We start from the raw sequence: 14,331 nt of genomic DNA, 5'->3' as shown, positions 1-14,331 counted from the left end.
AAGTACCATAGTATTATCATCAGATACCATCATTGTACCATAGTACACATTACTTTTTTGTTCTCAAATGAACTTGATAATATGTTGTGAATGTCGTACTGTACATACTTCTTAATGTATTGTGGTTTTCTTACAAGATGCTTGGCATTCCTTTGTTGTAGGTCAAAAGTGTCAACCTGTCAGAGGGCGAGCAGCTGTCAATCAGAGGTGTAGATGAAGCCGGAGCCTTGCTCGTACTGGCCAATCAGACGCTTCTGGTGGAAGGTCAGGTGATCCGCAGTCCAACCAACACGCTGTCCGTGTTCTACCAGTCGTCTCCAGAGGGAGGAGTCGGCATGTTCCAGCTGCACTATCAAAGTGAGTCTTTCAAAACAAGCCACTTATGCATTAAACAGGGCATCTTTGGGATTTGTGGAGATAATTGCTCTTTTACATAAAACTGTGAAGTTTATATAATATTACGGTAATGAATCCCACAGGTGCTTGTGTAAATGTTAAAAATGCTCCTCATCCAGAAGTCTCAGTAATTTACTTTGCCTTCAAACTTTTTATTGAAAAATTCTCTGTTTGTTTAATTTGCTCGGTTATCTAACTCGATAGCTTCTGCCGTGTCCATTAACCGGCTAATGTTGTAGTTTCACTCCAGGGCTCATTTCACAAGGCTTTCTTGTGCTGCCTTGGTTGCAATTTCTTTTGATTAGTGTTCTCGAGCGGAATTATCATACATTTTACTCATAAATGATTAAAGGAATAGTTCACCCTCCAAAATTTCTGTCATTATTTACTCATATCTCATAAAAGGAGAATTTTAAAAAGGATAATCTGATCTTTCTTGTCCAGTTTTTCGCCTGAGTTGTGCCCTACCTCGACGGCCTCATTTTGGGGAGGTGTCGGTAAAAGATCTGCATCCCGGAGGCACGGCTCACTTCCAGTGTCACATGGGATACCACCTGCAGGGGGACGCCACCCTCACATGCCTCAATGCCTCGCTGCCTGTGTGGAGCCAACGCGAGCCAAGCTGCAGGGGTGAGACTCGGAGAATCACAGGAACTGCTGGGAAAAGTGCTGAAATGTTCATATTAATAATTAGTATTCAGTTGAACAAACCCCTAACACTATGTACTAAACTTATATTCTAAACATATTCTCACCTGGAAGAGAAATAAACTGGGCTGAAAAATCCCATAGACTTTACATTGATGGAGATACCAGAGTCATATCTAGAGACTTGGGCATGGGCAAAATCCTCATCTACAGATCATCTCGATAAAGAGCTTTTTTTCCTCTTCTCCCATGCTTTCTCAAGATAATTGGCTAGTTTATATGTTTCACATGTGAACAGCCATCTCAGTCTTTGAGCATCATCCATATTTACCAAATCAATCTCTGATTTTATCCTACAAAACAGAAAATCACGCTGTTCACAATAAAATGGACAATAGAAAACAAAATGGAACTCATTTTCTATATCATTCAAACAACACATGGGACACATCCGTTTTTCCTCTTCTAAATGAACATATCGTCCTGTTTCAACAGTCAAAGGTAAAACACCAGATCTCAATTGAGCACACAGAGATCTTTGCCTTTTTGACAAATTATATACAACATAATTCTCTGTGGTTTTATCATCACAAAAATACGCAATTTTGGCTTAGCCCATATATCGTCGTTTATATATAATAAATATTTCATTTTTATTTTATATAAATTTTTTTCTATCTGAAGTTAATATACATTTTAATATATAATATATAACTGTATATAAAAAAAAATCTAATTATATATATATATATATATATATACAGTATATATGTATATAATATGAAATTGTTATGAAAATTTATAAAACAATTTATAAAAAAAATTTTTTTAATATTTATATTATTGAAAAAACTAAATATTTATTATTTATAAATATATTTTTATAATTAAAATATATATAAAATTGTATATATATATATATATATATATATATATATATAAATGTATATTAAAAAATCTAATGTAAAATTATAATTATAATAAATAAAAAATAAATAAATAAAAAAATATATATAAACACATTTAATATTATAATTTCTTTAATTGTTTATTTTAAAAAGTGAATATAAGCCTGGCTCTTATTGGCACATGTTCTTTTGAAGCTTTGTGTGGCGGGGTTGTAAAAAACGCCATGGTGGGCCGCGTTCTGTCCCCCTCACCCCACTCGGGCCCCAACAGCACCCTGGACCGCAGCTGCTCTTGGTCCCTGGAGGCTCCTAATGGCCAAAGGCTGCACCTGCATTTGGAGAGAATGGTGTTGGGTCCGACAGACAGGTAAATGCACGTATCATCTAAATCAATGCATTCTTTTTATATGTATATAAGAGGCTCAGCCTTTCTCCCATGACACAGGCTTGTCTTATGGAGCGGCCTCGACGCAGGATCGGTGGTCCTGTTTGATTCCGGCCGCGGCGGCCCGATCCCGTTCGAGGGAGTGATCAGCGAAGGCCCGGCTGTTCGGGTCCAGTTTATAACAGACCAACCTAACAGTCACAACACTGGCTTTAATATACGTTACGAAGGTACGCCAGTTTGATCTCTGCGACACTGAATATGTTGGGCGGATTCACCAAACTGAATGTACAGCGGCCCAAAAAGTATTTAAACATTTAAGTAACACTTAAAAATGTATGAATTCCATTGCATTAGATAAAAGTTTTTAGGAACATTAGATCAGTTTTTCCTCATTTGCAAATTGCTGTTTGATTAACATTTGAACTCTTTCCTATTTTTTATCATTTAAAACACAAAATAAAAGCGACATTTTATGAAATGTGCTTTAAAATAAATAAATTTGGTTTGATATTTTATCTTAATGTCTTATATCTAATATTTTTATGGTAACAATAAGCATTTGTTAATGCATAATGAGCAAGACATTTATTACTATTACTATTTTTACAACTGTTCATTGTTAGTTCATGTTAGCTCAGGTCCATTAAATAATAATAAAACTTTAGATTTTAATGATGGATTAGTAAATCTTGAAAAGATTAATAAATGCTTTAGAAGTATTTTTTATTGTTGGTTTATGTTCATGTTGTGAACAAATATCAAATGGAACCTTATCGTAAAGTTATTTTTTTATCTCATGCATTAACATATATTTTAATATATGTTATATATATATATAATATATTTTAATTTAATACAATATATTTGAACATAATAGCTAAGGTTAACATGTTTCTCTAGATCGTTTATTGTTACTCTATAGCTAACAGAACTTCTAATTCTTCACGTTTAGCATTCGAGAAGGGCCACTGCTATGAGCCGTACATCCAAAATGGAAACTTCAGCACGACAGACCCGACTTACGGCGTTGGGACGGTGGTGCAGTTCACCTGTGACCCCGGCCACTCGCTGGAGCAGGGCCCGCCCGTCATTGAGTGCATCAACACACGAGACCCCTACTGGAACGACACAGAGCCCCTCTGTAAAGGTAGATCATCACACTACGGCACACTACGTTACATAATGCACATCACTACAAGATACCATTAATCCTTTACTAAATGTCATGGGATGGCAGATTAGCAGCTAATTGGCACTTCTACTCTAATTATGTTATGGGAATTGCATTGAATGTTAATGGCATGTTAATATCCAAAAACAGCCTTTCATCTAAGAAGTGCTTTTTAGAATTTCATATTTTTTGCTGCTAGGCTGATGAATATTTTCACGGCCTAATCATCGGGTAGTGGATGAGTATTAGTTATTGCTCTATATTTAGCCTTGTTGTAATTCATCTTTAGACAGGATAAAGGAGGTTTTCTGTGACTGACAATAGGTCAAAACAGCTGAACATAACACTGGTCGACCCCACATGGCGTATTACACATGCTTCATATCGCTTGGATGTCACATGCAATTAATATTGAAATGCACATTTACACAACCGAATGCACAGGACACACTTCAGAGAATAATGAAAAAATTATTTTATGTATAATATACACATGTTTGTGAATGTGTGTGTCAATGTATAAATTAACTTACACTTTATCTATTATGTACACTGTTTTTAATAACTATTAGACAGTTATTTATTACATTTTATAAAAATTGAATTCCAAATTACATACTTGCTGATATTAAAGAAAATATTTGAAAACATAAATATAATAAATATATTGTTAATAAATATTAAAATACAAATACATTACTGTGTATATATATATACAACAAAATGAGAATCAATGTATAAAACAATTGACTTTTTTATAATATGCACTTATAATATACATGTATTTATAATTACATAGATAATTGTAATTATATACACATTTAATATCAAATATTATATATAATATATATGTATATAATTATATAATTACAAATAAAATTGCATGTAATATATTAATACTAATATTAAATAAATATTGTGTGTGTGTGTGTGTATATATATTTATATTTATATATTAAATATATTATTTAAGATGCTAATTGTGACATGACAGACTTTTGAAATTTGTTCCACTGATTCATGAGACAATGTGACACGGAAATCAATGTGACACGTGTGTGTGTGTGGACTCTGCAGCTCTCTGTGGCGGTGACCTGTCCGGCCCCAGCGGCGTTATTCTGTCCCCAAACTGGCCCGAATGGTACGGGGAGGGCGAGGATTGCAGCTGGAGGATTCACGTCGGCGAGGACAAGCGCGTTCTGTTGGACGTGCAGCTGTAAGTCCGTCTGGAACATTCTGTTCTGAGAACAACAGCAAAGTCTGCGGGTTTAGCTGCTCTGGTGGCTGATGCGTCAAGCTGATGCTGAAATCCAATGAAACCCACAGACCTGCTGGATGCGATGACTCACCAAACCGCCTGAATGACTCGTTCATTTTCTCATTTCCTCCCACACCACACCACTCACCTCTCTCTCTATCTCTCTCTCTTTCTCCCTCATTAGCTTAAATCTGAGCGACAGTGATATGCTAACCATTTTGGATGGAGATGAGGTCACAACGCGTATATTGGGCCAGTTTGTTGGGGGCACCAACCCGTTTAAGATGTCCTCCTCGACCCCTGACCTCACCATCACCTTCCACTCAGACCCAGCCGGCCTGGTCTTCGGGAAGGGTGAGGGTTTTATCATCAACTACATGGGTAAGGACGCTCGAGCTAATGGCACCAGTTAAAAGGCATAAATTAGGATTCAGTCTCATGCATCTTGCAAACAGGCAAGAAGAGCGTTTTCAAAACCTGATTGCCTGGAGATTAAGGGTTTGATCTTTGAGAACACATACTTTAATATTATTTTTATTAATATTTCTATTTAGCTGTATTTTAGATTTATTTTTAGTCATTTTAGTACTTCAACTTCAACTTATTTGTGTATATACAGTAATATTAAACAAAATATTTGATACATAATTATAATAAATATATAGTATGAGAAAAATGTATTTATAAGAATGGATAAAATAAGCTATTAAAACTGTATAGTAGTAGTATATTATATAGTAGTAGTATAAATAGTTTTTATTTTAGTTTTTATTTTATTTCAGTTAGTTGCCAATATTTCATCTAATATTTAAATATTTAATTTATTTCAGATTTATTTTTATTATATTTATTTTATTTAAAATATATATTTTTTTAATTGGTTTAGTTTTTAGTTGTAGTTCTGGTTTTAGTTAACAATAACAACACTAGACCAGACTGTTGATAATCAAAAGTCTGGCTAAACGAAATTAGTCGGTCACAGTTCACATTTCTTTTCCCACCTCCAAACTTTCAGTCTGGTATGAGTGTCACGAACTCACAGAGAGTCTCAATGCAACTCTTTCTTTTCAAATTACTTCAACCGATCCATTATGTTCTCAAGTGGTCTGCATGCATTTCAGTCAATGCTTTTTTCCACAACTATTCATCTCCCATCATCCTCTTCTCCTCCTTCTCTCCTGGCTGCCCTCATTCATTCACATTTAGTTTTGTCTCTATCCTCTCCCATAGGAAACACACACACACACACACACACACACACACAGCATGTTTGCATGTAATCTCCAGTAATGGCTTGAACTAAAGAGACAGTGATACTCTTTTTATGTTCGTATAATGGTAGAGGATAAAGTTCCCAGGAAAATAAAGGTCACCGAAGCCCTTTGAATTCACAATGGCTGCCAAGTTGCTCATGATCAATCCGCTCATGAACTGATTGAATGTGGAATCTAAAGGAAGCCCCATTAGCACTGCGCTAACATCATACGCGAACATCCGGCCATGCTAAGAATAATTGATCTGTTGAAAAACTGTTTTGAATGCCTTTTAAATAAAAAGACCCTTCTCAGACCTTTTATATTTATTTATAATTATTTTGCCAGCTACAAGATCTGAAATCTTATGATTAAAGCTGTCAGAGCTCTGACCTAGTGGTTAGCGCACATGCTCCTACACACCAAGCCGACACGTTTCGTGTAGGTTTCAAGTTGCCTCTTTGATTCTCAAAAGGCTAAAAATAATATAAAAACTAGAGTTTTAATTTCCTAAAAATGAGTGAGTGAGTGGTGCATAAGTCCCTCTGAGATGCTAGGGTGTTGCGGGTGGTTGTTAGCTGTTAGCGCTTTGCTGTGTGGTCACCAGGGTGTTCTTGGTGTTTGCTAAGTGGTTACTTACTGGCCTAGGTCAACAAAATCCACCCTCAAGTGATATTCTGGTCTCTATGACTCAGATCCCTCCTTTAATCTATGTAGATGGGACTTTAATTATTCGTTAGGCAAAAACAAGCAATAGCACATCTCTTAAAGGAACACTCCACCGTTTTTTGAAATAGGGCTTATTCACCTTCTTTCCTACATTTAGATAGGTGGGCAAATGCATTTTTGTCTCAGTGGATGCATTGTTTTAGTTTGACAGGGTCGGCGCTAGCTTAGCTTAGCATAATGAATGGAATCCTTTGTTGCCAGCTAGCATGTCATGAGTAAAAGTAATATATAAAATAAAAATAAACCACCTAATTATTTATTGTGGCCTGCGTATTCACAACAAGTACAAATAGTGATGCAGATTAACACTAGGCGATTTCCTATGCAGATATTGACTTGGGACTATATTAGGGGGAAGCACAGGCGAAGCACTGCTACTTGGGTGCAGAGATATCACGCCCAAGTAGCAGTGCTTCGCCTGTGCTTCCACCTAATATAGTCCTTAATATATAAGTCAATAGCTGCCTAGGAAATCGCCTAGTGTTAATCTGCATCACTATTTGTACTCGTTGTGAATACGCAGGCCACAAGAAGTAATTAGGTTGGTTTTTTTTTTTTTTTTTTTATCACTTTTACTCAGGGCATGCTCGCTGGCAACAAAGGATTCCATTCATTATGCTAAGCTAAGCTAGCGCTGACCCTGTCAAACTAAAACAATGCATGCACTGAGACAAAAATGCATTTGCCCACCTATCTAAATGTAGGAAAGAAGGTGAATAAGGCCTATTTCAAAAAACGGTGGAGTGTTCCTTTAAGGCAAATCTAATATGTATAGATACTGTACTAAAGCTTCATTGGAATGAAAAATTAAAAAGTTGATCTCACAATTCAGACTTTTTCTCCCTGTAATTCCAAGTTTATAACTCGCAATTTAGACTTTATTTAAAAAGTTTATAATTCGTAATTCTGTCTTTTCTCTGAATTGTGGGATATAAACTTCTAATTCCAAGTTCTAAAGTCTGAATTGTGAGATAAGTTGCGATTATTTATTTATTTTTTGTGGCGGCAACACGCTTCCATAGTACTGTACAAGCATGTACGTATTCTTATGCACATGTACACGTGTACACTGTGTATATGGGTGAAAACTTTCAATTTTGATGAGACAACATATATCCTATACACACTTGACATCCCATACACAAAATAAATATATGTAAATATATTTTAAAGTGTCAAAAATATATGTGGCATATATTCCAAATACATTGACATTGTCCACTTATAATTATCATTTTGAAATATATTCTGAAATATAACAAAAATATATGATGTTAAGTGTGAAATATATTTACATTTATAACATGTAATGTAAAATATATGACAAAATATATGGTCATAAAATGTTTAGCTTCTAAAGAAGGGTCGAAAATGTATTTTGATCATAGTAATTCCTCTACCTTTTCCCCTATACACAACAGTAGGCTACCATATTTCACTACTGTATTATGACACACTGCTATAATAAATACTGTACTTACATTTAAATGACTGCAATGTAAAATGACAGATAGTTGCTTTCCTAGGACTATTAGGCCATATTAGGTGGCACCTAACACTAAGTGCAATTATTCGATTTATTGTTGTTTTATTGACATCTTTCCTGAAGTCATTTAAATATTGAAAATATGCACAATATTTATGATGCAAGTATAGCAGTGATACTCCAACTGTGAAGTGCACTTAAACAATAGATAGAACTCAGTGTCTAACACTGCATACACACACTATTAAATAACTGTATTCAATTCTGTAAAAATAGGGAGGAAAAAAACTCTGCATTCTGTGTGTTGTTTCCTACATAAAATTGTCATTTTAGGCCAATAAAGTCAGTAAAGGGGCAGCCGTGGCCTACTGGTTAGGGCTTCGGGCTTGTAACCGAAAGGGTTGCCGGTTTGATCCCCGACCAGTAGGAAAAATGTGGGTGGGTGAAGTAGAGCACTGCTCTCCCATGCCCACATCCACGACTGAAGTGGTCTATCTAAAAAATAAATTGAAAATGTGTTGTTTGTTTGTGAAAATGTTGACTTTTTAAATTTCTAAATATATTTACATATATTTAACTAAAATATATTTATTGGGCCAATTTCAAATATTTGCATATATTCCAAAAATATATTCTGAAAATATATTTCAAATACATTTCTTTTGTGTATGGGATACTTTTGTATTAAATCGTGTATTGAGGTGTGTGTGTGTGTGTGTGTGTGTGTGTGTGTGTGTGTGTGTGTGTGTGTGTGTGTGTGTGTATGTATGTATATATATAAAAAAATATATATATATATTTTTTTTTTATTCAGTATACTTACAAACTTACAAATTGATTTGAAAGCACTAATATATATAATTATGTCAATAAACAAATTATGCACAAAACTTATGTGTGAAGTTCAATCATTTCACCCCTGTTTTCCAGAGGTATCGCGCAATGACTCGTGTCCAGATCTACCTGAGATCCAAAACGGCTGGAAGACCACGTCTCATGCAGCGCTGGTGCGCGGAGCTCGCATCACATATCAGTGCGACCCGGGGTACGACCTCGTGGGCAGTGAAACCCTGACCTGTCAGGTGGACCTAAGCTGGAACACCCAGCCTCCGTTCTGTGAGAAGAGTGAGTCAAGCATAGTTGGGTGTCTTTGCTAATTGGAGTCTGAAGAACTTTTACTTTCAGCAGATTCAAATGTCATCCTTCTCAGTTTTGTCTCTTTTTCATCCCTTCCCCTCAATAGTTATGTACTGCACAGACCCTGGACACGTGGAGCACTCCACACGGACTCTGTCTGATCCCAAACTCTTGGTTGGCACCACTATCCAGTACAGCTGCGTTCCCGGATACATCCTGCAGGGCGGCGCCACACTCACTTGCTATGGTCGAGAACCCGGCACCCCTGTTTGGACGTCTCGCTTGCCACATTGCGTTTGTGAGTTCCCACAAATGTTTTGTCACAAAATGTCTGTATTTTATATTTAAATCTCTTTTTTATCCCTCAATTATTCCTGATTTTATTTCTTACGCTGTATAATAGCGGAAGAGTCCGTGTCCTGTGAGAATCCCGGCCTTCCTGACAACGGCTACCAGATATTGTCTAAAAGGCTTTACCTACCGGGAGAGTCTCTAACCTTCATGTGCTACCAAGGCTATGAGCTCATTGGTGAGATTGCCATCAAGTGCATTCTGGGAAATCCCTCATTTTGGAGTGGTCCATTACCTCTTTGCAGAGGTAAGGAAAGATATTTACAGAGAATTTGTATGTATATAAATGTGCAGGGGTTTATCCCTCACACCTTTTTTATTATAAAAATGTTTACATTTCATAAAATAATGTTGATCCCAACAATTGCATTTTGTTTTCCATTTATAACTACCCTAATGAAGCTGCATAACAGATATTTAACGAATATTCAAATAAAATATGTAAATATCTGTGATGTGAATAATACATAAAAACAAAATTAATTGTTCATAATTCATTGTTATTGTTTTATTATATTATTATATCATATATTAAAAGCTGAAATATATATTATTTTCCCCTAATATTTTCAGTCAATCATGAATGTTCTGGCAATCATGCACTAGAGGGTAAGTTTTATTGTTTAATGTACTAATGTAAGCAAAGGTTTGAATTTTATAGATTGTATCTCAGTGTTTACCCATTGTTACCCTTGTTTTATAAAGTTTTGATGGTTGTTGTAGTGGGTAAAGCAGGCGAAAATGAATTCTTAATGTATTTCATCTTTGTATCTTGTCTAGTGGCTGAAGCTGCTGCAGACTCTTCTTTTGACGGGGGAAGTATGGCTCTAGCAATATTTATACTAGTGTTGCTAGTGTCTGTTTTACTGGGAGGGGCCTACATCTATGTCACAAGGTGAGCAATATACTGTGTAAAGTGTTAGCATTACTAATAGAGTGCATTAGCGCCTGCACCCTTTTTCAGCAGCGTTGGTTCTGGAAGTATTTTTTTCATTAATTTTTCCCATAGGGATCTTAAAATAGTCGTTGTTAAAGAGTTAAAAGTAGGGATGCACTGATATGAAAATTTTGTCCGATACCGATAATTCTTTATATTTGAAAGCCGATAACCGATATATTGGCCGATAAATATTAATAAAAAATGTTATATCATTTTTGAGAGCCTGATTACAAAAACAAAAGTCTCACCATTAAAAGCCATATCGCAAGCACACAATTATAATTTTATCTAGCCCATGTGACAGACTTGCATGTTGCACTTAACTGTATTTTCCAATCATATTTCAAGCAATTCAAAACCATCGTGAGGAACAGTACGCATCTGAAGTGTCTCAGCTGAAGGAAATAATCCATTATTTATCGGCTTTTATATATCGGCTAAATAATCTTATTGGGCCGATAACGTTAACGTTAACATTAAAGTGAACATATATCGGCCGATACCGATATGGTGGCCGATATATCGTGCATCCCCAGTTACAAGCCATGAACTAAGCCAATCAGCTACAAGGTGAATCATAACACTACAAACTTTGAAAATTGGACAAAAAGACAATACAAGACAAGACTGACTCTGATTGGTGGAATTTTCTGTACAGCATCATGGGTAATGTAGTTTTTCATCAGAAATTCCACTGTTAAACACAATTATTTAAAAAATAAGCTGAAGTAACGTGAACTGACGGCTTCAACAGAAGGAAATACACACAAGTAGGCCTGTCTTTAGAGGTTTATAAGTTATCGTTCAAAATTAATTTTCCTTATGGAGAAAATGAATGGAGTTTTTACTTCCGTAACCCGTCTGTTGTGCTGCAATAAAGAGCTGCCAGTGTTCATGAGCACTTACACATGTTCTGTTGCTCATTTAATAGACTGCTCAAAGCTGCTTGTACTAATAATGTTGTGAAATGAGATTGGTTTCTTCATAAAGCATTTAATAGCTTGAAGTGTAATGATATGTGTGGGAGGGAAAACAGACACCATGATTGTCCATTGCTGAAACGAGAGAACATGTGCTGCTGTGTTCCTCAGGTGCCGTTATCATTCAAACCTGAGACTTCCTCTGATGTATCCGCATCCCTACAGCCAAATCACCGTGGAAACTGAGTTTGACAACCCCCTCTACGAGACTGGAGGGGTGAGAGTTTTCTAGAACACCTTAGCAACAGCATAACAAAGCCTTGGCAATCACATAGAACACATAAAACCTCCCAGAGAACACTAGTCCTGGCAATCATCCAAAACACCTGAACAACCAACCACTTAGCAACTCCATAGGAACATATCACCACCTTGGAAACCTCCCAGAGCACCCTAGCAAATGCTTAATCAGCCTGGCAATCAGCCCAAACATTTTAACAACTGCCTAAGCACCCAGAACTACTTTTGAGAAACCACTTAACAACTCACAGAAACCCCTAGCAACCACCTAGAAACTCCATAGCAACCATCTAGAACCCTGTAGGAACCATATAGCACTGCCCTGGCAACTTCCCAGAACACCCTAGCAACCGCATAGGTCTTGGCAATCATCCAGACCACCTAGCAACTCCCTAGCAATCACCTACAACTGCATAGGAACCACATAGCACTTCCCTGGCAACTTCCCAGAGCACCCTAGCATCCGCATAGGTCTTGATAATCATCCAAAACATCTGAGAAATCACTTAGCAACTCCCAGAAAACCCTAGCAACTCCCTAGCAACCATCTAGAACCCTGTAGGAACCATATAGCACTGCCCTGGCAACCTCCCAGAGCATCATAGCAACCGCATAAGTCTTGGCAATCATCCAAAACATCTGAGAAACCACTTAGCAACTCCCAGAAAACTATAGCAACCACCTAGCAATCATCTAGACCCAATAGGATCCACATAGCACTTCCTTGGTAACTTCCCAGAGCAGCCTAGCAACAGCATAAGTCTTGGCAATCATCCAAAACATCAGATAAACCACTTATCAACTCCCAGAAAACCCTAGCAACCACCTAACAACTCCCTAGCAACCATGTAGAAACACTTAGGAACCACATAACACTACCCTGGCAACTTCCCCGAGCACCCTAGCAACCGCATAAGTCTTGGCAATCATTCAAAACATCTGACAAACCACTAAGCGACTCCCAGAAAACCCTAGCAACCATCTAGAACCCCGTAGGAACCCATAGCACTGCCCTGGCAACGTTCCAGAGCACCCTAGCAACCGCATAAGTCTTGGCAATCATCCAAAACATCTGACAAACCACTTAGCAACTCCCAGAAAACCCTAGTAACCACCTAGCAACTCCCTAGCAACCATCTAAAACCCTGTAGGAACCACATAGCACTGCTCTGGCAACTTCCCAGAGCACCCTAGCAACCGCATAAGTATTGGCAATCATCCAAAACATCTGACAAACCACTTAGCAACTCCCAGAAAACCCTAGCAACCACCTAGCAACTCCCTAGCAACCATCTAAAACCCTGTAGGAACCACATAGCACTGCCCTGGCAACTTCCCAGAGCAACCTAGCAACCGCATAAGTATTGGCAATCATCCAAAACATCTGACAAACCCCTTAGCAACTCCCAGAAAACCCTTGCAACCACCTAGCAACTCCCTAGCAACCATCTAAAACCTTGTAGGAACCACATAGCACTGCCCTGGCAACTTCCCAGAGCACCCTTGCAACCGCATAAGTATTGGCAATCATCCAAAACATCTGACAAACCACTTAGTAACTCCCAGAAAACCCTAGCAACCACCTAACAACTCCCTAGCAACCATGTAGAAACGCTTAGGAACCACATAACACTACCCTGGCAACTTCCCCGAGCACCCTAGTAACCGCATAAGTCTTGGCAATCATCCAAAACATCTGAGAAACCACTTAGCAACTCCCAGAAAACTATAGCAACCACCTAGCAATCATCTAGAACCCAATAGGATCCACATAGCACTTCCTTGGTAACTTCCCAGAGCAGCCTAGCAACAGCATAAGTCTTGGCAATCATCCAAAACATCAGATAAACCACTTATCAACTCCCAGAAAACCCTAGCAACCACCTAACAACTCCCTAGCAACCATGTAGAAACGCTTAGGAACCACATAACACTACCCTGGCAACTTCCCCGAGCACCCTAGCAACCGCATAAGTCTTGGCAATCATTCAAAACATCTGACAAACCACTAAGCGACTCCCAGAAAACCCTAGCAACCATCTAGAACCCCGTAGGAACCCATAGCACTGCCCTGGCAACGTTCCAGAGCACCCTAGCAACCGCATAAGTCTTGGCAATCATCCAAAACATCTGACAAACCACTAAGCGACTCCCAGAAAACCCTAGCAACTATCTAGAACCCCGTAGGAACCCATAGCACTGCCCTGGCAACATTCCAGAGCACCCTAGCAACCGCATAAGTCTTGGCAATCATCCAAAACATCTGACAAACCACTTAGCAACTCCCAGAAAACCCTAGCAACCACCTAGCAACTCCCTAGCAACCATCTAAAACCCTGTAGGAACCACATAGCACTGCCCTGGCAACTTCCCAGAGCACCCTAGCAACCGCATAAGTATTGGCAATCATCCAAAACATCTGACAAACCACTTAGCAACTCCCAGA

At 37.8% G+C, this 14,331-nt stretch overlaps 1 protein-coding gene across 2 annotated transcripts in view; it reads left to right on the top strand.

Annotated features, from left to right (window-relative positions):
• sez6l (seizure related 6 homolog (mouse)-like) overlaps positions 1 to 14,331 on the top strand; it is a 47,218-nt gene that overhangs the window by 32,017 nt on the left and 870 nt on the right. Inside the window, exons 4-16 of one of the 2 annotated variants that reach the window (XM_084401368.1) lie at positions 162 to 357; positions 841 to 1,026; positions 2,148 to 2,319; positions 2,398 to 2,567; positions 3,293 to 3,487; positions 4,589 to 4,727; positions 4,954 to 5,150; positions 9,168 to 9,362; positions 9,481 to 9,672; positions 9,778 to 9,972; positions 10,299 to 10,334; positions 10,506 to 10,620; positions 11,757 to 11,862. In XM_084401368.1, the coding sequence (XP_084257494.1) occupies positions 162 to 357; positions 841 to 1,026; positions 2,148 to 2,319; positions 2,398 to 2,567; positions 3,293 to 3,487; positions 4,589 to 4,727; positions 4,954 to 5,150; positions 9,168 to 9,362; positions 9,481 to 9,672; positions 9,778 to 9,972; positions 10,299 to 10,334; positions 10,506 to 10,620; positions 11,757 to 11,862 (2,094 nt within the window). The remainder of the gene's footprint in view (positions 1 to 161; positions 358 to 840; positions 1,027 to 2,147; positions 2,320 to 2,397; positions 2,568 to 3,292; positions 3,488 to 4,588; positions 4,728 to 4,953; positions 5,151 to 9,167; positions 9,363 to 9,480; positions 9,673 to 9,777; positions 9,973 to 10,298; positions 10,335 to 10,505; positions 10,621 to 11,756; positions 11,863 to 14,331) is intronic. The other variant, XM_084401369.1, reaches the window with a different exon arrangement.

This window comes from Rutilus rutilus (assembly GCF_951802725.1).
Source record: "Rutilus rutilus genome assembly, chromosome: 25".
In the NCBI taxonomy this organism is placed as follows: Eukaryota; Metazoa; Chordata; class Actinopteri; order Cypriniformes; family Leuciscidae; genus Rutilus; species Rutilus rutilus.
This window is presented reverse-complemented; position numbering and strand designations above follow the sequence as displayed.